General features: G+C 49.5%; 3 protein-coding genes across 7 annotated transcripts in view; 1 reads left to right on the plus strand and 2 right to left on the minus strand.

The window, feature by feature from the left end:
* The window catches only part of LOC130387746 (kinesin-associated protein 3-like), a 13326-nt gene extending 4854 nt beyond the window's left edge, over positions 1 to 8472 (plus strand). The window contains exons 11-20 of one of the 2 annotated variants that reach the window (XM_056596996.1): positions 300 to 400; positions 764 to 872; positions 4381 to 4493; positions 5164 to 5329; positions 5539 to 5664; positions 5994 to 6092; positions 6719 to 6804; positions 6951 to 7107; positions 7418 to 7502; positions 7955 to 8472. In XM_056596996.1, coding sequence (XP_056452971.1) covers positions 300 to 400; positions 764 to 872; positions 4381 to 4493; positions 5164 to 5329; positions 5539 to 5664; positions 5994 to 6092; positions 6719 to 6804; positions 6951 to 7107; positions 7418 to 7502; positions 7955 to 8057 — 1145 coding nt within the window. In that variant the 3' untranslated portion in view covers positions 8058 to 8472. Of the gene's footprint in view, positions 1 to 299; positions 401 to 763; positions 873 to 4380; positions 4494 to 5163; positions 5330 to 5538; positions 5665 to 5993; positions 6093 to 6718; positions 6805 to 6950; positions 7108 to 7190; positions 7355 to 7417; positions 7503 to 7954 lie in introns of those variants that run through there. The other variant, XM_056596997.1, reaches the window with a different exon arrangement.
* Positions 6995 to 12347, minus strand: dusp12 (dual specificity phosphatase 12). Of its 2 annotated transcripts, none has more exons than XM_056596999.1 (8): positions 12222 to 12347; positions 10849 to 11117; positions 10580 to 10693; positions 10214 to 10332; positions 9997 to 10084; positions 9615 to 9706; positions 9433 to 9512; positions 6995 to 9072 (listed from the first exon to the last, which is right to left on the minus strand). In XM_056596999.1, exons 2-8 carry the CDS (start codon positions 11103 to 11105, stop codon positions 8869 to 8871), a joined length of 954 nt encoding a protein of 317 aa, XP_056452974.1. In that variant the 5' UTR covers positions 11106 to 11117; positions 12222 to 12347; the 3' UTR covers positions 6995 to 8868. The 2 variants fall into 2 exon arrangements, with proteins under 2 accessions (XP_056452974.1, XP_056452973.1); XM_056596998.1 differs by having other exon boundaries at positions 7099 to 9072; positions 10849 to 11121; positions 12222 to 12344.
* Positions 12348 to 13561: 1214 nt separating this feature from the next.
* The window catches only part of LOC130387205 (nucleoprotein TPR-like), a 33672-nt gene continuing 20299 nt past the window's right edge, over positions 13562 to 26934 (minus strand). The window contains exons 35-55 of one of the 3 annotated variants that reach the window (XM_056596215.1): positions 25436 to 25606; positions 25221 to 25259; positions 24622 to 24792; positions 24007 to 24118; positions 23448 to 23629; positions 21767 to 21831; positions 20891 to 21090; positions 20252 to 20446; positions 19797 to 19900; positions 19533 to 19598; positions 18298 to 18528; positions 17673 to 17862; positions 17015 to 17217; positions 16848 to 16919; positions 16654 to 16745; positions 16296 to 16405; positions 15641 to 15739; positions 15263 to 15395; positions 15005 to 15096; positions 14204 to 14320; positions 13562 to 13861 (exon numbers count right to left, since the gene is read on the minus strand). In XM_056596215.1, coding sequence (XP_056452190.1) covers positions 13818 to 13861; positions 14204 to 14320; positions 15005 to 15096; positions 15263 to 15395; positions 15641 to 15739; positions 16296 to 16405; positions 16654 to 16745; positions 16848 to 16919; positions 17015 to 17217; positions 17673 to 17862; positions 18298 to 18528; positions 19533 to 19598; positions 19797 to 19900; positions 20252 to 20446; positions 20891 to 21090; positions 21767 to 21831; positions 23448 to 23629; positions 24007 to 24118; positions 24622 to 24792; positions 25221 to 25259; positions 25436 to 25606 — 2688 coding nt within the window. In that variant the 3' untranslated portion in view covers positions 13562 to 13817. Of the gene's footprint in view, positions 13862 to 14203; positions 14321 to 15004; positions 15097 to 15262; positions 15396 to 15640; positions 15740 to 16295; positions 16406 to 16653; positions 16746 to 16847; positions 16920 to 17014; positions 17218 to 17672; positions 17863 to 18297; positions 18529 to 19532; positions 19602 to 19796; positions 19901 to 20251; positions 20447 to 20890; positions 21091 to 21766; positions 21832 to 23447; positions 23630 to 24006; positions 24119 to 24621; positions 24793 to 25220; positions 25260 to 25435; positions 25607 to 26934 lie in introns of all 3 variants that reach the window. The other 2 variants (XM_056596214.1, XM_056596213.1) reach the window with 2 other exon arrangements.

Raw genomic sequence — 26934 nt, forward strand, 5'->3', positions numbered from 1 at the left:
CTGGCTGGTTAGCCTAAATTCACCGCCCTGCTAGGTACCTAGCACGCTGGCTAGGTAGCCTAAACTCAGCTCCCTGCTAGGTACCTAGCACGCTGGCAAGTTAGCCCAGACTCTCCTCCCTGCTAGGTACCTAGCACGCTGGCTAGTTAGCCCAAACTCAGCTCCCTGATAGGTACCTTGCATGGTGGCTAGTTAGCCCAAACTCAGCTCTTGGCTAGGTACCTAGCATGCTTGATAGTGAACATAGTGAACTCAACAGGCGCTGCTACTTGTTAATGTTGTTTTTTGTTGTTGCCTAGGGGACGCCACCCACCGGCAGGTGGCCATGTGGATCCTGTACCACATCAGTGTGGACGACCGGTCGAGGTCCCTGTTCGCCTACACAGACTGCATCCCCCAGGTAGACCACCCCCCAGGTAGACCACACCCCCAGGTAGACCCCCCAGGTAGACCCCCGGGTAGACCACACCCCCCAGGTAGACCCCCCAGGTAGACCACACCCCCCAGGTAGACCACACCCCCCAGGTAGACCAAACCCCCCAGGTAGACCACACATCCCTGTTGTCACCTACTGGTCCCACTGGTCCAGACCCACTAGCTAAGGTGTGTGTGTGTGTGTGTGTGTGTGTGTGTGTGTGTGTGTGTGTGTGTGTGTGTGTGTGTGTGTGTGTGTGTGTGTGTGTGTGTGTGTGTGTGTGTGTGTGTGTGTGTGTGTGTGTGTGTGCGTGCGTGCGTGCGTGTGTGCGTGTGTGTGTGTGTGCAGCTGCTCCAAATGCTGTATGACCACGGGGAGGAGAAGATGGACATTGAGCTCATCTCCTTCTGCATCAACCTGGCAGCCAGCAAGAAGAACGCCCAGATCATGTGTGAAGGTACTCACCCTACACTAACTAACCACTCATCCCAACACTAACTAACCTCTCACATATCCACTCATCTAACCACTAACCAACCACTAACCAACTCTAACTAACCACTAACAAACCACTCACTCCCAACACTAAATAACCACTCACCCTCAACACTAACTAACCACTCAGCCCCAACACTTACTAACCACTAGCTAACCACTCACCCCGAACACTAATCTAACTAACCACTCAACCTTAACACTAACTAACCACTCACCTCCAACACTAACCTAACTAACCACTATCCCCTAACACTAACCTTACTAAACACTCACCTCTAACACTAATCCAACTAACCCCTCAACCCTCACACTAGTCTAACTAACAACTCCCCCCAACACTAACTAACCACTCACCTCTAACACTAAACTAACTAACGACTCAACTCTAACACTTACCTAACTAACCACTCCCCCCAACACTAACTAACCACTACCTAACCACTCACCCCAACACTAACCAACTGTTCAACCCAACACTAACTAACCCCTCACCCCTATTACTAACCATACTAACCACTCACCCCAACACTTACCAACCACTCACTACTACTACTACTGCTCTTCGTCCCCTAAGGGTCATAAGGCTTCAATGAGCACTCTCCATTCCACTCGGTCCCTGGCAGCATGTTGGGCCTCTCCCTATGACAGGTTCCTCTGTTGCAGCTCTTGTGTCACAGTTCTGCGCCAGGTGGTTTTTGGCCTCCCTGGTTTTCTTTTGCCTGGTGGTGTCCATCTTAAGGCGACCTTTGTGATGCGGTCCTGCTCCATCCTCAACACATGTCCTAGCCTTCTCAGGCGTCTGTGCATAATCTCCTTGGTGATGCTCCAGCTTCCCGTTTTTTTGTACAGGTCATTGTTGGAAATCTTATTAGGCCAAAAGATTTGGCATATTCGTCGGAGGCATCCATTATGGAAAACTTCCATTCTCCTCATGTCTGTTTTGACAACCCGCCAGCTCTCTGAACCGTACAGCAGAACAAACTTTACATTGTTGAATAGGAGCATCTTTGTTTTAAGGCTGTATTGTTTTGATCTCCAGATGGGACGGAGTTGGGAGAAGGCACCCTGAGCCTTTCCCAGCCATGCTTGTGATCCATTTGTTGTCTATTGCGACCAGGAAGAGGATAGGTTGAGATGATGCACCCCTGTCTCAATCCGGACTGCACGGAAAATGTTCATAGAATGTTTTTATGATTGAGATGATCTTTGATGGTATTCCATAGGAGTGCAGTATCTTCCAGAGGATGTTTCGGTGGACACTGTCAAAAGCCTTCCTGAAGTCCACGAAGTTGATGAAGAGGGATGTGTTCCATTCCAAGCACTGTTCTATGATGTTACGCAGAGCAAAGATCTGGTCCATACATCCTCTTCCCTTCCTGAAGCCTGCTTGCTCCTGTCTAATCCTGGTGTCAATGGCTGTCTCCATCGGGTCAAGAAGGACTCTACAGAACATCTTGCTTGGAACAGATAGAAGGGTAATTCCACGCCAGTTGTCGCAGTTCTTAGTGTTGCCTTTCTTGGGAACTTTGACAATAATACCTTTGGACCAGTCTTCAGGGATGGTGTCACTGTTCCAAATGTTTTGGAATAGGTCCGTCAGCACTCGTGTTGATGTTGGAATGTCGGGCTTGAGCATCTCAGCATGAATAGTATCTATGCCACATGCCTTGCCATCTTCAGGGTTTGGATGGCAGCTTTAACCTCAGCAGAGTCCGGGGGGTTGGTGTTGATTTCCAGGGTATCCTCTGTTGTTGTGATGTTCGCTGGTTGTTCTGGCTCAGGGAGGTTAAGTACTTCCTGGAAGTGTTGAACCCATCTGGCTACATCTGGCTACGCTCTGATGTACCTTTTGTGCTGTTTCGCTGTATATGGTCTTGATAGCATTCCATTTGCTGTTTATGGTGGGTTCTTCTGACCATTTCAGAGGAAGCCTCTGGCGTGCTGAAGCGGTTTCCGAGTTCCAACACAAACTCTTTGTTTTTCTTTGGATACTGGAGTTTTGCAATGTCCAGTTTCCTCTGCCGGTGGCTTTTTGGGATTGACTTCTCCAACTTCAGTTTAATGGTGGCAGCGATTAGGTGGTGGTCGCTATAGGCATCTGCACCCCAGTAAGCTCTAACATCTTGCAGTGACCTGCGCCATTTACCATTAATGATGATGTGGTCGATTTGTTTGATTGTCCTACCATCAGGTGACTGCCATGTGAGCGTATGGATGTTCTTGTGGGGGAAGATGGTACCGCTGATGACGAGTTGGTTGGTCATGCAGAAATCCACAAGGCATTGTTGTTCCTTTTGCCACATCCATGCCTGCCCATTGCCCTCTCGTTGTTGGAATTGTCGGTACCCACTTTGGCATTCATGTCATCAGTTAGGAGAAGAACGTCGTGTTGGGGTACCTTTGAAACCACCATTGGCAGTTGTTCATTCCAGTCTTCTTTGACCTCCTCCTCAGCCTTGTTGGTTGGTGCAAAGCACTGTAAGATGGTGAGTTTACAGTACTTTGAGTTGAGGCGTACTCAGATCAGCCTTTCACTTACTGGTTCCCACTCCAGCAAGGTTTGAGCCTTCTCCTTGGCGATTAAGATGGCTACACCATGTGTGTGGGTGTTCTCGTGGCCAGAATGGAGGATGACAGACCCATCATGCAGGACTTGATGACCAGAGCCGGTCCAGTGACTCTCACTTATCCCCGGGATGTCCAGGCGGTACCTTTTCATCTCACTGAGGACTTGTGCTGTCTTGGTGGTCTCAAACATGGTTCGGACGTTCCATGCTCAAATGCAGATCTTGGTTTTAGGCCCTAGTAGGCCCTCTTTCGCACTCCTGACTTCCTTTCGGCTTTCATCAGAAGTGGTCATACTGCCACCCAAAGAGTTTGGGGGGCTGGGGTCTAAAATGGGCCTGATGTCAATAGGATTTCTCATTTTAGTTTCTGTAACAATAGGGTTTTTTTACGGGATGGCGTTGTTAGCGCCGTGCCCAACCCCCAACCTGGAGGACCAGGTGCTGCCTTTTGTCTCACTCCTCACCCAAGACCAGTCTGGTATGATTGAACCTGCCAGGAGCCGTAGGCTCCCTCCAGCATAGCTCTCAGGATCATAGAAGCACGCAAGCCTCTCCACCATGGCAAGGTCACAGCACGCGGAGAGGGTAACCCTAACCAAGCACTCACCCCAACACTAACTAACCCCTCACCTCTAGCACTTACCTTTCTAAACTCACCCCTAACACTAACCTTACTAACCAATCACACCTAACACTATCTAGCTAACACCTCACCCCCTAACACTAATCTATCTAACCGCTCAGCCCCAACACAAACCTAACTAACCACTCACCTCTAACACTACCCACTCACCCCTGACTCTAATCTAACTAACCACTCGCCCCCATCACTGACCTAGCCACTCCCCCCCAACACTGACCTTACCCTAACCTATCCGCTAATGGTGTTTCCGTGTCCAGGCAACGGGCTGAAGATGGTGATGAAGAGGGCTCTGAAGATGAAGGACTGCCTCCTGATGAAGATGATCAGAAACATCTCCCAGCACGACGGACCCACCAAGGCCCTGTTCATAGTCAGTCTGTTATAGTCCTATAACCAACCCGTCCTATAACAAACCCGTCCTCTAACCAACCCGTCCTATAACCAACCCGTTCTAAAGTCCTATAACCAACCCGTTCTACAGGCAACTGAGACACTGTTCATAGTTAGTCTGTTATAGTGCTATAACCAACCTGTCCTTTAACCAACCTGTCCTTTTAAACAACCCCTTCTATTACCAACCCGTCCTATAACATACCTGTTCTATAGTCCTATAACCAACCCGTCCTTTAACCAACCTGTCCTTTAAACAACCTGTTCTATTACCAACCCTCCTGTAACCAACCTGTTCTAAAGTCCTATAACCAACCTGTCCTATAACCAAACCGTCCTATAACCCACCCGTTCTACAGTTCCATAACCAACCCGCCCTATAACCTACCCCTCCTTTATCCAACCTGTTCTACAGTCCTAGAACGGGGTTGTTGGTTAGCTGGGATAACCCGGTCTACCTTGTTAACCAACCCATTGTTTAGCTAGCTTACCCGGTCCAGCTCGTGAACCAACCCGTTGGTTAGCTAGCTGAGCTAAGCTGAGTCTATAACCAACCCGTTGTTTAGCTAGTTGAGCCGGTCCAGCTCTTTTACCAACCCGTTGGTTAGCTAACTGACCCGGTCCACCTTGTTAACCAACCTGTCTGACAGGACTACGTGGGCGACCTGGCAGCCCAGATGGCGGCGGAGGAGGAGGAGGAGTTTGTTGTGGAATGCGTCGGAACGCTGGGGAACCTGACTGTCCCGGAGCTGGACTGGGAGCTGGTCCTCAGAGAGTACAACCTGGTGCCCTACCTCAAGGACCACCTAAAACCAGGTGAGACCCCGACCAGGTGAGACCTAGAGACCACCTGACCAGGTGAGACCCCGACCAGGTTAGACCTAGAGACCACCTGACCAGGTGAGACCTAGGATAATTTGAGACCCCGGACCACGGACCAGGTGAGACCTAAAGATCAGGTGAGACCTGGAGACCCTCCAGCCCTCAGCAGGGGTCCTGATGGTTCTGGTCCTGATCTCCTCTAGGCTCTGCGGAGGACGACCTGATCCTGGAGGTGGTGATCCTGGTCGGGACCGTCTCCATGGACGACGCCTGCGCCGCCATGTTGGCTAAATCCGGCATCATCCCCGCCCTCATAGAGCTGCTAAACGGTACGCTAACCCTGCTAGCAGTAGCCCTCATAGAGATGCTAAACGGTACGCTAACCCTGCTAGCAGTAGCCCTCATAGAGATGCTAAACGGTACGCTAACCCTGATAGCAGTAGCCCTCATGGAGCTGCTAAACGGTACGCTAACCCTGATAGCAGTAGCCCTCATAGAGCTGCTAAACGGTACACTAACCCGGCTAGCAGTAGCCCTCATAGAGCTGCTAAACCTCTCCTCTCCTGTTGTGCTGATGTTGTGTTGTGCTGATGATGTTTTGTGTTGTTTTGATGTTGTGTTGTTGTGCTGATGCTGTGTGTGTTTTTGTGTCCTGCAGCCCAGCAGGAGGATGATGAGTTTGTGTGTCAGATCATCTACGTCTTCTACCAGATGGTATTCCACCAGGCGACGCGCGACGTCATCATTAAGGACACCCGTATCCTCAGGGGGCGGGGCCTGGACCTCGGGGGGGGGGGGGGGGGGGGGGGCTGGACCTCAGGGGGAGGGCTGGACCTCAGGGGGAGGGGCCTGGAGGGTGGACCACAGGTGGAGGGGCCTAGAGGCTGACTCTGGCTGTTTCCCAAAGTGAATTAAAACAGTCGATCCATGCAGAATATAGCCTATCATTACGTTACAAAAAAGTTTTGAACGCAGAGGATTGTGGATATTTCGACTCATCGAGGATCCATCGATGCATCCTTGAAAAATCTCGGAATTCTCAAAAATAAAGGACGCGAAAAGGGCGCGAATTTCCGAGTGCTTCTCAACATTGGAACAGTGCTTCTCGGCATTCTAGGACGTAGCGTCCTTAAAAGGGCGGCCGTTGAGTATGCTTCCTTCACTTTGGGAAACAGCCTCTGTCCTCTGGTAGCAGAGCCTCTTCAACGAGGGCCCGCCTACCAGAGGGAGGACTACCGTGCACTCTGATCTCACTCTTAACACTCTGCTCAGAGAGTTCATAGTGAGATCAGAGTGTGTGGTGGGCGTCCCCAGGGACTGTAGTGTTTTAGGTGAGAGAGCTTGATGATTGGTCTGAAGTGTTTCCTTGACCCCACCCCTCAGAGGCGCCGGCCTATCTGATTGACCTGATGCACGACAAGAACACAGAGATCAGGAAGGTGTGCGACAACACCCTGGACATCATCGCTGTGAGTGCCCCACACACACACACACACACACACACACACACACACACACACACACACACACACACACACACACACACACACACACACACACACACACACACACACACACCCCCAGCGGTGCTGACCCCTCCCCTCCAAACCCCCAGGAGTATGATGAGGAGTGGGGCCGCAAAATCCAGTCGGAGAAGTTCCGTTTCCATAACAACCAGTGGCTGGACATGGTGGAGAGTCGCCAGGCAGAGGAGGGCGAGGCCTATCTCTATGACAACGACAACGACCGCACAGACCTCTTCTACAGCGCTGGTCTGTAACTCCTCCTCTAACTCCTCCTGGTGTTTAACTCCTCCTCTAAATCCTCCTCCTTTAACCCCTGGTTCTGTGTCTAGATGGTATCACTCCTGGTTTGACTCTAGATGGTATCACTCCTGGTTTGACTCCTGGTTCTGTGTCTAGATGGTATCACTCCTGGTTTGACTCCTGGTTCTGTGTCTAGATGGTATCACTCCTGGTTTGACTCCTGGTTCTTTGTCTAGATGGTATCACTCCTGGTTTGACTCCTGGTTCTGTGTCTAGATGGTATCACTCCTGGTTTGACTCCTGGTTCTGTGTCTAGATGGTATCACTCCTGGTGACGGCTCCATCAGTCCCGATTTCTACAACGACCTCCAGTCCCAGAACGGAGAGGATCCTCCTGCAGGGTGAGTCACAGCCTGACCTCTGACCTCCTCCTGCAAAGTGAGTCACAGCCTGAGTGCAGAGGACATACAGCTGGTGCCTGATTGGTCTGTAGGGTCTATGTTAGATCAGGTCCTAGATCAGCCTGATAGGTCTGTAGGGGAACTAGGACTCCAGGGACGCGCTAACGAGTGTCTCGTCCAATAGGATCACAGGGAGATGTTAACGAGTGTCTCGTCCAATAGGATCACAGGGAGATGTTAACGAGTGTCTCGCCCAATAGGATCACAGGGAGACGTTAACGAGTGTCTCGTCCAATAGGATCACAGGGAGATGTTAACGAGTGTCTCGTCCAATAGGACCACAGGGAGATGTTAACGAGTGTCTCGTCCAATAGGACCCAAGGGAGGTGTTAACGAGTTGGTCTCGTCCAATAGGACCACAGGGAGGTGTTAACAAATGTCTCGTCCAATAGGAACTACCGGGATGTGTTTGACCAGACCAGCTCGTCTCCAGGGCGACCAGTGACTGCCTACGGCTTCAGACCAGACGAAGACCCCCGATACCAGTACACATAGAGACCAGTACACATAGAACCAGTACACATACATACTCACATAGAAACCAGTACTCGTACAGACCAGTACACATAGAGACCAGTACACAGACATGCTCACATAGAAACCAGGACACATTAATACACACACTGGATAGCAGAACACTCACTGCCCTTGAATCCTGGACAACTCAAGTTGTGTTTTCATTCTTTCTGTGCACTATATCTCTGTGTTATAATCCCTGTCGTATCGTCTGAAAGCCAGCGTGTTATTTATAGATCTGCAATATGAGCGTAGCATGCGGTCATCTGTTAATGAACATTGTTTCATGTGGATATCTTTATAGTTTAGATAGACTTCAATCGATTCTGCGCTGTTTGGGGCTTCAGAATATAATAAATATTACATGTTTCATTTGTCGAGTGGTTCATGTATTTTATATAAATGTTGGTTTTATTTTGGTGTGCTGGATGGAATGCATCTGCTTCTTAGATCACGCTATTAGCTTAGCATATATTGGTTAGCTTGCATTGCTAGCAAGCTAGTTGTACTAGCTATGGGCTCGTCCCTCTTATACACACACCAGTAGAGCTACATTATGGGCTGGGCCCGTACACAACATAATTAAACAACTGTTGCTACTGACCAACCAGGGTGAATCACAAGCCAAGATCTACTGAATCACAAGCCAAACAAAACCCTTTTAAGTGTTTTATTCATGAGGAAACGGCAGAGGAGATTACTGCAGCAGGAAACTCCTCTACACATAGATCTAGATATAAAGATCCATATCTATAGATCTAGATATATGTATATAGATGTGTGTGGGTGATTAGCCAGGGTGTGTGTCATTGTGCGAGTCAGTCGGGGTCTGTGAGTCAGTCAGGGTGTGTATTTTCTGGATACTGATTGGTCGTATGCAGTCCAGTCGGTTGTGGTGGAGTTGGAAGGAGGGCGTGACCCATCGGCCACAGGAGCATCGCCCCCCTGCCCAACAGAACGCCCCCAGCTTACTGCTGCACCGCGGGCACTGTAGCTGGAACACATAGACATACCACTATAGAATACACACTATATAATACACATACTATATAACTATCAGTATATACAGCAGAACGCCCCCAGCTTACTGCGGCACTGTAGCTGGAACACATAGACACATACACTAAAGATAGTATAGATAATATACAATGTATAAATCGTGTATACTATGTACACGATATAAGTGTTACAGTGAATATTAGAGTCTAATGGTGAATATTAGTGTGTATAAGTGAGTAATAGTGTGTAGTGGTGAATATTACTGTGTGATAGTGTGTAGTGGGGAATATTCGTTTTTTAAAGTGAGTGATTGTGTTTAGTGGTGAATATTAGTGTGTATAAGTGTATGAAGTACCGGCCCGTCCAGCTGGCCAATTAGAGCGCTCTCCATCCACTGGACAGGTTCAATGAAGTAGGAGGTGCATGCTGCGTTACCTGGGAAACCATATTAATAATGATTGATCACATACTGAATCATTTATCAGATTATGAGGCCCAGCCTTCGACCGGCTTTGACGGATTGACAGGTCGTCTTACCAGTAGGATCGCTGGATTTCTTGTGCTGAAAGGATGAAGCTCCGTCCCCAACCTCGTGACTCAGGAGACTGGAACCACGGAACAGAGTCCTCCTGTAGTCCAGGACCCGGGGGATCAGAGACCTGGACTAACAGAGGCCTCCTGTAGACCAGAGACCTGGACTAACAGAGTCCTCCTGTAGTCCAGGACCCGGGGGATCAGAGACCTGGACTAACAGAGGCCTCCGGTAGACCAGAGACCGGGACTAACAGAGTCCTCCTGTAGACCAGAGACCTGGACTAACAGAGTCCTCCTGTAGTCCAGGACCCGGGGGCACCTGGACTAACGGAGGCCTCCTGTAGGTAATGGTTGTAATATCAGGAAATATCAGTTGACCTCTGACCTGCACTTCCTGCACCGATAGGAGACCTCGGAGGAGGCGGAGTCAGCGGGATCCACCGCAAAGACCTCGCTTGGGACCTGGGAGAGGTCTACACACACACACACACACACAAAACGTGTACTAGAATGCTGGTGGGCCACGGCATGGTACACGATGGAATCAAGCATTTATATATAGCTGTGTGTGTGAGAGTGTGTGTGTGAGTGTGAGTGTGTACCTGCCTGCTGCTCAACCAGCAGCCTGAGTCTGAACTCTCTGAACTCGGCTCGGCTCCGGTCGACTCGGCAGCCCAAAGCCTCGTAGAGCTGGAGCTGCTGCTGGAACCCAGTGTTCACCCTGCACACACACACACACACACACACACACACACACACACACACACACACACACACACACACACACACACACACACACTAGGTGAGCTAACCAGGAGACTTTTACTAACGATTCTTCAGAAGACAAGACATTGGAGTGGAGAGAGGAGGAGAGGAGGAGAGAGGAGGAGAGAAGAGAGAGGAGGTCAGGGGCTCTGACCTCCTCTCCCTCCAGGAGGAGGGATCAGAGGTCAGAGGTTGTGACCTACTGGACATCTGGGTTTCTGTGCTGCAGGCGGTCGTAGGCCTCAGAGAAGCTCAGCCTGTGGCTCCTCATCAGGTAGGCCGTTACCATGGCAGCACTACGGCTCCGCCCCGCATGGCTACACACACAAACACACACACACAGACACACAAATTTCCATACTGTTTACAAACTGAGTGTGATTCTTGACTAACCACACTCTACACACACTATTGATCCAAAGGTTCTTACTATGCAGGCTCAGAGTTGATTGGACCTAAACCTTTGACCTACCAGTGCACAAGAGCAGCCCCGCCCCCCTCCACAGCTTCCTGTAGGAACAGGAAGCTGTCATCCATATGACTCAGGAGGTCAGAGGTCGGCTGGTCCAGGACGCTGATCCTCTTGTGTCGGAGCCCCGCCCCCTGGGGGAGGGGAGGGTCCTCGGAGTCCACCGACAGCACGTGACTGACCGCTGCCTCGGCCAAAGCCTGTGCGTCACTCAGGTCGGCTGCTGATCCGATGAAGAGGCCGGGCTCGACCAATATCATGATGGGGCGGGACTAGCTGGGAAAGGAAGTCTGAGTGTCATGGTGTGTTCCAGATGCCTCGTACACCGACCGCACGAGTCACAAAGTGGGAAATCTCCCAGCTTTCTTGCGTCATATCACAGAGGAACTCCCCCTTTTGGTCGGCCCCACTCGGGATTCTGATAGTCCACCGAGTTCAGTGAGGCGGAGCGCACGACTTGACAAAGATGGCTGCGCCCGTAAAGAGACTTTTTTTTGTATTTGTACCCGGTTGGTCATTTAAATGTAGATTTGAAATGCCCCCTTACACACATGATTACATTGCTGCTTTAATCCGGTCATCAATTAATGCATTGCACAGTCTTGCTGTGTGTAATACAATGTGAAGTTCTGTTTGTTTTCGAGCTGGTTTGCTAAAGAGGCTAATGTAGCTATAACAATGACGGGGTCAGCCCTATGTTCCCACAGCCCGATGGTCCCACAGCCCGATGTTCCCACATTTCTAAGAATGTTTTTTCACATACATTTTTGAAAAATTAGGCCCCATGTTCCCACAGCCCTATGTTCCCACACTTCTTAGGCATTTTCAAAATTTGTTTTGTGTTCCTTATATTTCCCTTCAATTTATGCCCTATCCTCCCACAAGCTTTTTTGGAAGCACTTTAGTTTATAGTAAATGAATGAGCTATTTTTTTTCCACAATATTTGGTGAAAAGCATAGCAGACAGGGTTAGGGATAACCCTATCTTAAGTCTGACAAGATGTTGCTGCTCAAGTGAGGCAGGATCCAACGGTGCCAGTGAAATGTTGAAACATGGGGCTGTGGGAACTTAAGGCCAAATTTTGGAAAAATCAAAAAATCATAGAAATGTGGGAAAATTTGACTAGCCAATGACAAACGGGAACGTTCTAATTGTTACAAACCAGGAAATCACAAGAGCTTGTGCGGTTGGTGTACGAGGCATTTCGAACACACCATTATCTAGTATTAATGAGAACAAGTAGTACTGGACCAAGTACTACGTACTGAGTACTAGTATTAGTACTGGACCTAGTACTACTGAATACTAGTATTAGTACTAGTCCTCATATTAGTACTAGACCTAGTGCTACTAGACAGACCATAATATTACACACCTTTTTGTCGCCTGATCACATCAATAATCCTGATGGGAATCCCGATCACTCATGTGGTCGCTTCATAAAACTGTTGTGTGGGCTTCGTTAAATCATCCGATTAGAAACATCCAACTCGATTTCCGTTCCTGGTAAAATAAACCAATACCATGCAAGGAAAAGTAGCATTAAGAAATACGAGTCTATAATGTTTTGTACAAAATAATGTATTTTATTTACGTCAGATCTGAAATAAACATCGAGATTCGTTGAGGTAATATGCCCTAAAATAACTTGGCTACGACCCCTAACCCCTCCGGAGACCGTTTGTATCAAGGCTTCATAAAGGTCGACCCTGAACCAGGCTGCCTCTACGAATAGTCAAATCTCCTAACCTTTGTGGAAAACGTAATCGGGTCAAGAAGAGATGAAAAGGTGCTTCCTTTTGAACATAGGAAAAGACAGCGCTGTTTAAAATGACTCCACTTTTCCTAACCAACGTCATTGCGCGCCGGGGAGTATTGCTGACCTCTAGCGTCTCTACGGTGGAACTAGTTTTCCGAAGTTGTTCTACCAGGGCTCTTTTGATCCATGCGTTCTAGTATTGATTTAAATCAGGTTGTCGCCAACAGTGAGAATCACTAAGGTCGGACATGGCCAACGAAAATATTCTAGGCCAATTCACATGTGAAAAAAAAGAGGCTCAATTTACGTTGATGTTGAAATTAACTGCCCCCAGTAGTCTCTTAAATGTGAAGTCGGCAGTTTATTTTCTTACGGTGTATATTGTGTGCTTGATAACCAACAATAAATAATTTCATTTTGATTCAAATAATGTTTCTGGAATTGGCATCCATTATTATCAATTGTATTTTCTTCTATTCTTCTACTTAACCGCATCTCTCAGGCGTCTTCTTGTAGTCGGCAAACTTCGTCGGTGGCATGTTGCTTTAAATATTGCCGGAGTTGCTCAGGAGTAACCTATGCTAAAGGAGGGTTAAAGGAGCGGGTCATGAGGAGTTCATGAGGAGCGGGTCGCGGTGAGGCCTCATGCTTGAGGCTGCCTTGCACTAGGGTCAATGGCCCCTAAACTATCGCCCTTAGTTTCACATCACTGCCCAATGCCTCTCCACGCCCCCTGACCTCTGACCCCCGACCTCGGCTTGACCCCCCGCTTACCCCCCTCTGACCTTTGCCTGACCCCCGCTTAACTTCTGTAGCGCTAAATGTGTACTCTAGCACCTCTAACTGTAGTGCTAAATGTGTACTGTAGAACCTTACTGTAGTACTAAATGTGTACTGTAGCACCTTACTGTAGTACTAAATGTGTACTGTAGCACCTCTTACTGTAGCACTAAATGCATACTGTAGCACCTCTTGCTGTAGCATTGACATAATGTAGGCTGCGCTTTGCTCATTGTTAACTTTATTAGCAAAAAAGGATCAGCAATACGACATTAACATAATATAACTAAAGCGGCTAAAACAAGCGTAGCACATAGCTCCATCACTACCACTATGTTGATACTAACAGACCTACGGCTATAAACACAGGAAACAATAACATGGTTATGAAGAACATCCCAGCATCCTGATTGGCTGACTGGATAGATGACATCACTGAGGGAGACCTCCTCTACCGGCACGGGAGAAAGTGACACCTAGAGAGAGAGAGGGCGAGACACAGTGAGAGCGAGCAACGAGACACAGACAGAGTCAGATTAAAAGATCTTTCCTAATTAAGCCTGAGGGAGTCAGACGAGGTCTAGAAGCCCCAGACCTCAGGAGGTCTAGAGGCCCCAGACCTCAGGAGGTCTAGAGGCCCCAGACCTCAGGAGGTCTAGAGGCCCCAGACCTCAGGAGGTCTAGAGGCCCCAGACCTCAGGAGGTCTAGAAGCCCCAGACCTCAGGAGGTCTAGCAGCCACAGACCTCAGGAGGTCTAGAGGCCCCAGACCTCAGGAGGTCTAGAGGCCCCAGACCAGGAGGTCTAGAAGGTTCTTACCCCTGCGGATGAGCGTGGTACGCCCGTCCCCCCTGCCTCTGAAGGCTGGTCCTCTGGAGGCCAGACTGCTGCTCTGGGCGTGGCCCACTAGAGGCCGGCGGGGAGCACTGCTGCTGTCTGTGGAGGAGACCGGTTATTCTACAGTAATATTAAAGAGTAGTATTAATAGACAGCATTTCATTCTACAGTAACATTAAAGTGTATCGTATTAAGAGACAGTATAATATTCTACAGTAATACAAAAGTGTATAGTATTACTCTACAGTAATATTAAGGTGTATAGTATTATATTCTACAGTAATACTAAAGTGTATAGTATTCCTCTACAGTAATATTAAGGTGTATAGTACTATATTCTACAGTAATACTAAAGTGTATAGTATTACTCTACAGTAATATTAAGGTGTATAGTATTATATTCTACAGTAATACTAAAGTGTATAGTATTACTCTACAGTAATATTAAGGTGTATAGTACTATATTCTACAGTAATACTAAAGTGTATAGTATTCCTCTACAGTAATATTAAGGTGTATAGTATTATATATTCTACAGTGATACTAAAGTGTATAGTATTACTCTACAGTAATATTAAGGTGTATAGTATTATATATTCTACAGTAATACTAAAGTGTATAGTATTACTCTACAGTAATATTAAGGTGTATAGTATTATATTCTACAGTAATACTAAAGTGTATAGTATTACTCTACAGTAATATTAAGGTGTATAGTACTATATTCTACAGTAATACTAAAGTGTATAGCATTCCTCTACAGTAATATTAAGGTGTAGTCACCGGGGTCCTGGCTGGTGGAGGGCAGCGCTGCATCCTCACTCTGCTGCCCGGAGGCCTCTGGGTCTGGGTGGCTCTCTGAGGACCCCTGGAGGCTGGGAGGACACACTGCTGTCAGGACCACAACAACACAGGCTGGACCACAACACAACACAGGCTGGACCACAACACCACAACACAACACAGGCTGGACCACAACACAGACGGTAGTGGTACTAGTACTAGTACTAGAACTAGATGGCAGTAGGGTGACCCTCTCACCCCTCCCCCTCCTGCTCCATGAAGACCTCGTCGTCGCCGGCCCCCATCCCACCGGAGTTGGTAACCATGGGAACCGACTGGGAGGCCATGTTGTCACTGCTGTCCAGAGGCAAAGACTCAGAGAACACCGTCACTAGAAAGAGAGGAGAGAGGAGAGTTAGCCATAGTGAATACACAGAGCGAGAGAGAGCCATAGTGAATACACAGAGCGAGAGAGAGCCATAGTGAATACACAGAGCGAGAGAGAGCCATAGTGAATACACAGAGCGAGAGAGAGCCATAGTGAATACACAGAGCGAGAGAGAGAGAGAGAGAGCGAGAGCCATACTGAAGACAGAGAGAGAATAGACACAGACAGGTGAGCAGACAGACAGGTACCTGGAGCAGCGATCTGCAGCGGGGTCGTGGGGACGCTCCTCCCCCCGCCCTCCTCCTCATGAGCCGCCAGGAACAGAGGAGACTCATACATCCCCAGACCTACACACAGACACACACATCACAACACAACATACATTATAACACACATAGCAGACGTAGTGTAGTGTTGTGTTACCTCTGTGTGAGGCCAGCTGCCCCAGGTCCGAGTGTGTAGTGTGTTGTGTTGTGTAGTGTCGTGTTGTGTAGTGTTGGGTTGTGTTACCTCCGTGCGAGGCCAGCTGCCCCAGGTCAGAGTGTGTAGTGTCGTGTTGTGTAGTGTTGGGTTGTGTTACCTCTGTGCGAGGCCAGCTGCCCCAGGTCCGAGTGTGTAGTGTTTTGTGTAGTGTCGTGTTGTGTAGTGTAGTGTTGTGTTACCTCCGTGCGAGGCCAGCTGCCCCAGGTCCGAGTGTGTAGTGTGTTGTGTAGCGTAGTGTTGTGTTGGGTTGTGTTACCTCCGTGCGACGGCAGCTGCCCCAGGTCCGAGTGTGTAGTGTGTTGTGTAGCGTAGTGTTGTGTTGGGTTGTGTTACCTCCGTACGAGGCCAGCTGCCCCAGGTCCGAGTGTGTAGTGTGTTGTGTAGTGTCGTGTTGTGTAGTGTAGTGTAGTGTTGTGTTACCTCCGTGCGAGGCCAGCTGCCCCAGGTCCGAGTGCCCTGAGCTCTGGGGTAGCAGGTCCTCCGGGGGCCCGAACCTGAACCGCGTGGACAGAGCCGCCACCTGGGGGGAGCTGCACAAGAGGACGCCGTTACACACTCATCCAAGATGGACGCCGTTACACACTCATCCAAGAGGGCCGAGAACCAGCAGGGATCAACACGGCTCCACTGTACAGCTCAGCCATGTAGCTGATAGCTGCTAATGCTGCTTAGCTCCTTGTTTCTCCTCATCCCTTCACTAGGACATAGATCAGCGTATAGCCGGACAATGTGGCGGCTGGCGGCGTGCTCGTGGTGAGCATCGGGGCTAGCTCCTTACTGGATAGCCTCAGCGAAGCCGTCGGTGCGGTGGGGGACCACCAGCGTCGGGGTGCTGGGGACCATCCGGTCATCGTCGTCAAAGAAATGCTGCTGCAGGACACAGGAGGAGGACAGGTTAGTACAGGTTAGTGGCGGTCAGTGAGGACAGTAAAGGCTACTGGAGTTAGTTCATAGTCATAAAGGTGACCTCACCATGCTGCCGATGCCAGGGGTCAGCTGGGGCCCTCGGCCAACCGAAGGCCTCCGCAGCTGGGAGGACTGTCTCTGATTGGTCACAAACAGGGAGACTTCTTATTGGCTAAAGATGAACAAATCTGGTGTGTGTGTGTGTGCGCGTGTGCGTGTGCGTGTGCGCGTACCTGTGCGTGTGGGGGTCCCAGTTCGGGAGCGGGCGGTTGTATGTAGAGGCGGGGGGGGAGGGGGTGGGGGGGGCGTCGTGGCTGGGGGAGGCGAGGGGTGAGGGAGGAGGTGGGAGGAGCTGGGGAGGAGGTTGTGGAGGAGGGCTGGGGGTAAAGCATCTCTCTGGGGGGGAGGGGCTCCACCGCACTGCTGCTGCCCTCTCCTGGAAGAGTGGAACACACACACTACGAATTATACACACACACACTACGCATTATACACACACACACTACGCATTATACACACACTACGCATTATACACACACTATGCATTATACACACACTACGCATTATACACACACTACGCATTATACACACACACACTAAACACCCACACACTACGCATTATACACACATTATACACACACTACACATTACACACACATTATACACACACACACACACACACACACACACACACACACACACACACACACACACACACACACACACACACACACACACACACACACACACACACACACACACACACACACACACACACACCACATTATACACAACGCACTATACACACATTATACACACACACTACTCATTATACACACAAACACCCTACACATTATAAACAGACGAACTACACACACACTACACCCGTACCGCTGTGGGAGGACGGCCGGCTGGAGCAGTCTGAGGACGCAGCACCAAGGTTCTCCTCCTCCTTGACGGGTTCTGAGCCCTCAGAACTCATGGCTCCTTCCTCCTCCTCCTCTGCTCCTCCACTCCCGTCGTTACTCCCCTCTCCCCCCATCCCTCCGTCCCCAGTGTCTTCATCCTCTTCCTCCTTATACTGGGACACCAACAAACTTTATTCATACAGCGCTGGTCCAGCAGAAGGACTAACGAGCTGACTAACGAGCTGCTTAACGACTACGTACACAGAATGCTCTACAATACAAGACTAAGGGCGTATTCACACCAGGAAAGTCCTTTCATTCGCTCTCCTTGATCCAATGTTTCTTGTTCGGTTTGGTGCGGTTCCTTTTCACATTGCAGTTTTTTTAAATGCATCAGCATTTTTATGTGTTTTTAATTTTCTTTCTTTGGTTTGGTTCGAACCGAAAAAAGGCAGGTGTGAATACGCCCTAAATTAATCATTTGATTACTGTAATTCTGTGGTGAAGTTAGCTCTGATGGTCGTGTCGTGTTGGGGGGGGGGGGGAGTAGTAAACAAGACAACCGTTCACATGACCGCAGAAAACGTAAGAAAAATATGTTTTCAGACCTCGTCATCATCCTCCTCTTCCTCCTTCTCCTCCTCCTCCTCTTCCTCCTCCTCCTCCTCAGACTCCTTGCTCTCGCGGCTCTCACTGTCAGTGTCAATCACGATGACATCACGGCCCTGAGGAGCGGCCTGGGGGATCACCTGGTCTGAGGGGACCGACTGGGACACGCCCACATCCTCAGACTCCTCCCCCTCCGTCCCCAACACAGGAAACCCAACTTCAGGGATCTCCTACACACACACACACACACACACACATCATGACATTTATTAGTGAAAAAATGACATTTATCATGTTCCCAGTCTGGTGATCCACCAAGTCTGTACCACCTGGAGCCTTAGGCGGTAGGGAAGAGGGAGCATTCGGACAGGAGGAGGTAGCGAGTAGGGAGCCGTAGACCAGGAGGAGGAGGTAGGGAGTAGGGAGCGGTAGGAGGTAGGGAGCGGTAGGAGGTAGGGAGTAGGGAGCGGTAGGAGGTAGGGAGCAGGGAGCGGTAGGGAGTAGGGAGCGGTAGGAGGTAGGGAGCAGGGAGCGGTAGGAGGTAGGGAGTAGGGAGCGGGTAGGGAGTAGGGAGCGGTAGGAGGTAGGGAGTAGGGAGCGGTAGGAGGTAGGGAGCAGGGAGCGGTAGGGAGTAGGGAGCGGTAGGAGGTAGGGAGTAGGGAGCGGTAGGAGGTAGGGAGTAGGGAGCGGTAGGGAGTAGGGAGCGGTAGGGAGTAGGGAGCGGTAGGGAGTAGGGAGCGGTAGGAGGTAGGGAGCGGTAGGAGGTAGGGAGTAGGGAGCGGTAGGAGGTAGGGAGTAGGGAGCGGTAGGAGGTAGGGAGTAGGGAGCGGTAGGAGGTAGGGAGTAGGGAGCGGTAGGGAGTAGGGAGTAGGGAGCGGTAGGGAGTAGGGAGAGGTAGGGAGTAGGGAGCGGTAGGGAGTAGGGAGTAGGGAGCGGTAGGGAGCGGTAGGAGGTAGGGAGTAGGGAGCGGTAGGAGGTAGGGAGTAGGGAGCGGTAGGGAGTAGGGAGTAGGGAGCGGTAGGGAGCGGTAGGAGGTAGGGAGTAGGGAGCGGTAGGAGGTAGGGAGTAGGGAGCGGTAGGAGGTAGGGAGTAGGGAGCGGTAGGAGGTAGGGAGTAGGGAGCGGTAGGAGGTAGGGAGTAGGGAGCGGTAGGAGGTAGGGAGTAGGGAGCGGTAGGAGGTAGGGAGTAGGGAGCGGTAGGAGGTAGGGAGTAGGGAGCGGTAGGGGGGTCTGACCTGGCTGTCGTCCACTGAGTCCGGTCGGTCCATCTCATCCTCTCCTTCCATCCCTCCATCTCCTTCCTCCTGGAACCAACACACGTCTTACTGTGTGTGCGCCTGTAGACTGTGTATGCACCTGTAGACTGTGTACGTGTCTGTGTAGCTGTAGAATGTCTATCTCTGTGTACAGAGACAGAGAGAACCAGTAGTGTGTGTGTTTGTACCAGTAGTGTGTGATTGTGTACCAGTAGTGTGTGAACCAGTAGTGTGTGTGTGTACCAGTAGTGTGACTGTTTGTCTGAGCCGTAGTTTCTTGCTTGAGGGGGGGCTGTGGGATGTCTCGGGCTCCTCCTCTTCCTCCTCTCTGACACGCTTCGGCCCCGCTACACACACACACACACACACACACATACATACATAACGGTTCATCACTGCATCTCCAACAATACTACCATGGCAACCACCCATACAACCCCTGGCAACCACCCATACTACCCTGGCAACCACCCATACTACCCTGGCAACCTAGACACCACCACCACCCATACTAGACTAGCAACCCCCCATACGACCCTAGCAACAACCCATACTATCCTGGCAACCACCCATACTACACTGTCAACCATCCATACTATCCTAGCAATGTTCCCGTGGAAACGTAATGCTAATCCCCCTGGTTAAAAATCAGCGTGTCAGCGGCCACACATGTTGGTTAGTTATTCTCTATGTTTTACCTCCTCCAATCACAGGAGAGGATGTGGAAGGTCGCTCCTGATCCATGCTGGATGCTACTTCCTGATTGGAAGCCTGCTGCTGGGTGGGCTGGACGAAAGCAGTGGCCTGGGAGCTGGATGGCTGGCTGAGGGAGGTGGGTGTGTTCCCCAAGCCGGAGCTGGTGGAGTGGACGGAGCCACTGGTGCTGATCACCACTGAGGACACACAACCATGATATACACACACACATTATATACACACACACTCACTATATTTACACTGAGGACACACACAACCATTATAGACGCACTATTTTGCATTTGAAACCCTCCCAACTTCCTGTATACTTTCTTTACTTCCCGTTGACCCTACTTACTTCCTGTTTACTCTCCAGTTGACCCTCAGAACTTCTAGTTGACCATCCTTACTTCTAATTGACCCTCCCAACTTCCTGTCTACCCTCCCAACTTCCAGTCTACCCTCCCAACATCCTGTCCACCCTCCCAACATCCTGTCCACCCTCCCAACATCCTGTCTACCCTCCCAACATCCTGTCTACCCTCCCAACATCCTGTCTACCCTCCCAACTTCCTGCCGACCCTCCCATTTTCCTGTTTACCCTCCCAATTTCCTGTTTACCCTCCCAACTTCCTGGTTACCTTCCTGGCTGTCCGTCTGGGTGGTCGGCATGACGGTGGCAGTGGGTGTGGGCATGGAGACGGTTGCCGGGGTAACCATGGGGCGGATGCTGGCCCGGGGAGTGGACTTGTTGCCGGAAGCGGGGTTCGGCTTGTTGCTAGGAGACGTGGTGCTGGGGGTGGGTCTGATGTTGGCGGTGGGCGGGTCTGACGTACTGGAGCTGACCGCAGAAAGACGGAGGTCAGAGTTTGGTATACACCTCCCATACTACCACAATACTACCATCATGCTACCATCATACTAGCATAATACTAGCCACATACTATCATAATACTAGCCCAATACTACCATAATACTAGCCCAATACTACCATAATACTAGCCCAATACTAACATCTTACTAGCACAATGCAACCGTAATACTAGCAAAATACTACAATAATGCTACAATCATACCAGCCCAATACTACCATCATACCAGCCCAATACTAGCCCAATACTACCATCATACCAGCCCAATACTACCATCATACCAGCCCAATACTAGCCCAATACTACCATCATACCAGCCCAATACTACCATCATACCAGCCCAATACTAGCCCAATACTACCATCATACCAGCCCAATACTAGCCCAATACTACCATCATACCAGCCCAGTACTACCATCATACCAGCCCAATACTAGCCCAATACTACCATCATACCAGCCCAATACTAGCCCAATACTACCATCATACCAGCCCAATACTACCATCATACCAGCCCAATACTAGCCCAATACTACCATCATACCAGCCCAATACTAGCCCAATACTACCATCATACCAGCCCAATACTACCATCATACCAGCCCAATACTAGCCCATTAGCATCATACTACGCTAATCCTTACCTTCCCCGGTCCTGGGCGGGGCTCTTCAGGTGTCTCTGGTCACCTGACCGTGCGTGGTCCGACACCTGGAAACAGGAATCAGTCATTACCACTGGCACTCAATTAACTGGTATTGGGTTAGGGTGTTGGTTATGGTATAGGGTTAGGGTGTTGGTTATGGTATAGGGTTAGGGTGTTGGTTATGGTATAGGGTTAGGGTGTTGGTTATGGTATTGGGTTAGGGTATTGGGTTAGGGCAGGGGTGCCCAACCTTTTTTGACCCAAGATCTACTTTTCAAGTAGCCAACCTCCCGAGATCTACCAGCCTAGTGTCAACATTGCAAACCTACCTTCAAGGGTAGGTTTGCAATAATCTTCCTCCCACTCAGGGTGAAAATGGTAGGTCTTAGCTCGTTTCCCCTCAGCCATGCCAACGTTTAGGAGTGCATAACTACTGTTGATGGCTTTCAACTGCTGTTGACAGCGCATGCGCTACCGCGCGTATATGTCCCTTGCAAATTTTATTTAAAGGGGTAGTTCGGAATTTTGGACATAGGGCCTGATTCCGAAGTGAGCATTGGTATTCTATATCACTGGAGACAGTTTAACACATTTCATTCAGTCCTTCTAGTTGCAGAGTTTGCTTGTGCTAGGCTAGCGCAAGTCAACGGGCAATGCTAGCCTGCTATTAAAAACAGTCTTACCCACTCCACAGTACACCCGAGGTAAATCAATTATAACGACAGACTATAAATCTAAATGTCTGTTTATAGAATAATGTTAGAAATAAAACCAACCTTGCATTGCATTGCATTTTGAGGGAATTGCGGGGTCTCAGCAGCAGTGTTTATATTCCTGTACGTAGGCTACGGCAGCGGCGGACTGATACCTAGGTTACCTGCCGCTGTCATTGCTACAAACGCAGAGTACAGTGAACGAAGGAATTCTACAAGCGTATTAAATGAACAAGATATGGCCACGTTTGGAGGAGTTAGCGATGCATCTGCTTTTGAAGACGATTATGAGGAATTTGTTGTATCCAACGAACCGTACATGTAGGCTACGAGCCGGTGTTTTGATGTCAACGCCAGCAGCAACAAGCCACAGTTGAGTCCTTTCTGGATCTCACACTGGAAATTGGTGGAAACTTTGTGGTGCCCATCTGTACCGTTTATTATTTCTACAATTTCTAAAAGCAGACTGAACCATCACGTTGCCTAGTCGTTCAATTGCGCTTCTGTCCAACGCTTCTCTGTTTACGTTCTTCTGTCGTGATTCGGTTACAAACCTAACCAGCGCATAGTAGAATTCCGCTTCTGCTGAGAAAGTAGTCCCTCGATGTTTCATGCGATGCATGAACCCAGCTCATGGGTTCAGTGCTAGAAATTTTGTGGGCCCACAACAGGAGGATGAGGGCCCTCATGGTTGGCCCCCTAAAAGAAAGATGAGGCCTCTCATGGTCGGGCCCCCAACAGGATGATGGTGTGTGAGGGTGGGGCCCCCAACAGGATGATGGTGTGTGAGGGTGGGGCCCCCAACAGGATGATGGTGTGTGAGGGTGGGGCCCCTAACAGGATGATGGTGTGTGAGGGTGGGGCCCCTAACAGGATAATGGTATGTGAGGGTGGGGCCCCTAACAGGACGCTGGTGTGCGAGGGCGGGGCCCCTAACAGGATGCTGGTGTGCGAGGGCGGGGCCCTACCTTGCTGGAGCTCTGGTCGGGGGCCTCCTCGCGGCTGTCGGGCCCCGGGGGGCCCCTCCGCTCGCGGTCCAGGCGCAGCAGCCGGCCCTCGTACTGAGACTTCAGGGCGCCCATCCGGACCTCCTGCTCCTCACGACTCTGCCTCAGCTCCTCCACCTGCTGGGACAGCTGCTGCTTGGCAGCTGGGGACACCAGGGTTAGACCGGGACCTGGTCTACAGAGGACCTGGACCTGGTCTACACTAGAGGACCTGGTCTACACTAGAGGACTTGGTCCTGGACTACACTAGAGGACCTGGTCTACACTAGAGGACCTGGTCCTGTTCTACACTAGAGGACCTGGTCTACACTAGAGGACCTGGTCCTGGTCTACACTAGAGGACCTGGTCCTGTTCTACACTAGAGGACCTGGACTACACTAGAGGACCTGGTCTACACTAGAGGACCTGGTCCTGTTCTACACTAGAGGACCTGGTCTACACTAGAGGACCTGGTCTACACTAGAGGACCTGGTCCTGGACTACACTATATGTGTGCAGTATACAGGTCGTAGTACTCACTGTTGAGCTGGTGGATCTTGGTCTTGGCTCCCAGGAAAGACTTCTTAATCTTCTCCTCCTTTTCGGTCATCTGCTGTCTGAGCTGCTCCTCCCGGCTGCTGCTCTCTGACAGCTGGAAACAAACGCACCCCTCATTAACATCCAGGGCTGGGCGATTCATCGAATTTGTATCGCTGGATACATTTCTGTACATTAATTTGATTTGAACATTTGTTTTTTGACAATTTTGTGTATTGTTTTAAGGCGAAATTTCAAAGATCTCATTTACAAAGTATTTATGGGAGACGTGCTGAATAAATACATAATGTTTTCAAACTCAAAAATATTCGTGATTTCAATCTTGACCAAAATAATCGTGATTATGATTTTTTCCAAAATCGAGAAGCCCTAACCCCATCATTAACATCACATGTATCAACCACATCATTAACATCACATGTATTAACCCTGTCATCAACAAAACATCACATTTATTAACCCTGTCAACAACACATCACATTTATTAACCCTGTCATTAACACCACATCACATGCATCATTTGCATTTCTTCCTAATGAAGACCAGGTGCAGAATCTGTAATTCAATGCAGTTATGAAAAGTTCCCATGTAAAGTACCTCTTGTCTCAGCTTAGCCAGCTCTTCCTGCAGGGCCTTGTTAGCATCGCTGGCCGCCGTAGAATCGCTAGCTGGAGAACTCTGACTGGCTGTGCTACCGTCGGTAGCCTGGTTAGCCGCAGCTAGCTGATCCTGTAGCTGCTGTTTCTCTGCCTCCTGCTCACTCACCCTCTGATTGACAGGACAGAGGGTCAAATGTAAAATGTAACCAACTGAAGGGTCAAAGGTTAAATATGACAGACCGGAGGGTCAAAGGTTAAAGAAGAGAGGATGAGTGGAGAAAATACTGAGGCAGGAAAGAGGAGCAGAGAGCAGAGAGGAGGGGACTAGGGGAGAGGAGAGAGGAGCAGAGAGGAGGGGACTAGGGGAGAGGAGAGGAGAGGAGAGGAGGGGACTAGGGGAGAGGAGAGACGAGCAGAGAGGAGGGGACTAGGGGAGAGGAGAGAGGAGAGGATTAGAGGAGAGGAGGGCAGAGCAGACAAGAGGGGAAAAGGATGGAACTAGGAGGGAGGAGGGGAGGAGGGGAGGAGGACAGTGGACAGGAGGGGAGCGGAGAGCAGAGAGGAGGGGACTTGGACAGGGGAGAGGAGAGGACATACCTTTTGGAGGCCATCCAGCCGGCTCTGGAGGTCAGACACCTGGAAGGAGACAACATTATCATGATTCTCATTATCAAACTAAAGAAAACTAGTACAGGTAGACATTATCATGATCCTCCTTATCATACTGAAGAACACTAGGACAGGTGGACATTATCCTAAAAATCTGTACACTTCAATAAAAGATAATGGCGAGGGGAAACGGAGGAGGGTACCTTTCTCTCTGATTGGCTGACAATGGACTTGAGGGTGTTGAGTTCCTGGTTGTGACTCTGCTGGGTGGTCACCTGGGTCTGTTGGAGGTCTTTCTGATTGGCCAGGGTCTGCTGTAGCTCTCTCTGACGAGCTTGGGCCTGGGCCTGGGCCGACTTAAGCTGGGTCAGGAGCTAAACAACCAATCACAGCACGGTCAGGAGCTAAACAACCAATCACAGCACGGTCAGGAGCTAAACAACCAATCACAGCACGGTCAGGAGCTAAACGACCAATCCCAGCTGGTCAAGAAGCTAGTTTTAGCACTTTATGAAGTCAGACTTCATGAATATAAACAGTGATGCTTGCCGGCCCTTAATAATCTGTTATGTGCACAGTGATTGTTGTCTACAGGTGAGGAGTAACTAACAGACCGCCACCGCTTCTACCATCAAACTAGGGCTGGACGATTTGGCCTAAAAATAAAATCTCGATTTTTTCTAACTAATGGACAATTTACGATTTAAACCTCGATTTCTTTTTCTGTTTTTCTCTAAACAAATTAAAAAGACCAAGGCAAATTTTAAATACATATTTTCTTTATTAACGCAATAAAAATAAATGGGATTACCAAGTAATCTAGGTCTATGTGAACCAATCAGTTGTTCGAGGATAAAAAATAAAATCAGCACCACTTGGCTGTCATTATTGTGCAAATATTTTTTCATATCAAACTGAAAAAAAAAGATCTTGTAGGCCATCCCTGAAAAACTTGTAAAATGCGATCGACTTTCTACAAACCTCACACGGAACAGTTTGTTCTATGCCTGACTGCTTGTACCCGAACCACTTCCATACAACTGAAGTAGCACCCTTTTTATGAATGAGTTCTTCATCTGTGTTCGTGGACATTTTTATGGTAGGGGAGATCCGGGTCGATTGAAACACGGGACGATTGAAACACAGCGATTTCCTCGAAAACCACGGAAGGCTTTCACTTATTTTTTGGTCAAATTTCTTCACTATGTTCAGCACGCAAGACTGACCAACCCCACGAAATCGTGTAATGACGTCCCACCGTTCAAATGTTATCCCCCAAACCAGTTTGAGGAAAAAAAATAAAAATAAAATCGCGATTTTTCGGTTCAGCCAATTCACAAACCGTAGCAAAGTAAAAATGCAAATTAATTGTTTAAACCGCAAAAAATCGCCCAGCCCTACATCAAACATCACAATATGACGACAATGTGTGCGTCTGATCATGTCAGCTTGTAACTTGACAAACGATGCAGGCGACTAGCAGCCCTCTATACTCTATTATGGACCAATTTAAGACATTATAGACCATGACACCAAACAGTGGCAGCTCTGTGTGGAGACGGAGAGCTCAGTCCTGTCTGAAATGCACAGTGTTCACATCACATGAAAGAGACTGTAAAGGCGACGGATCGAACAGTCAGACTCAAGGTCCCCCAGGTAGAGGCACCATGTGTACCTGCTACCCCCTGTTAGAGGCACCATG

Source organism: Gadus chalcogrammus, chromosome 8, assembly GCF_026213295.1.
Source record: "Gadus chalcogrammus isolate NIFS_2021 chromosome 8, NIFS_Gcha_1.0, whole genome shotgun sequence".
In the NCBI taxonomy this organism is placed as follows: Eukaryota; Metazoa; Chordata; class Actinopteri; order Gadiformes; family Gadidae; genus Gadus; species Gadus chalcogrammus.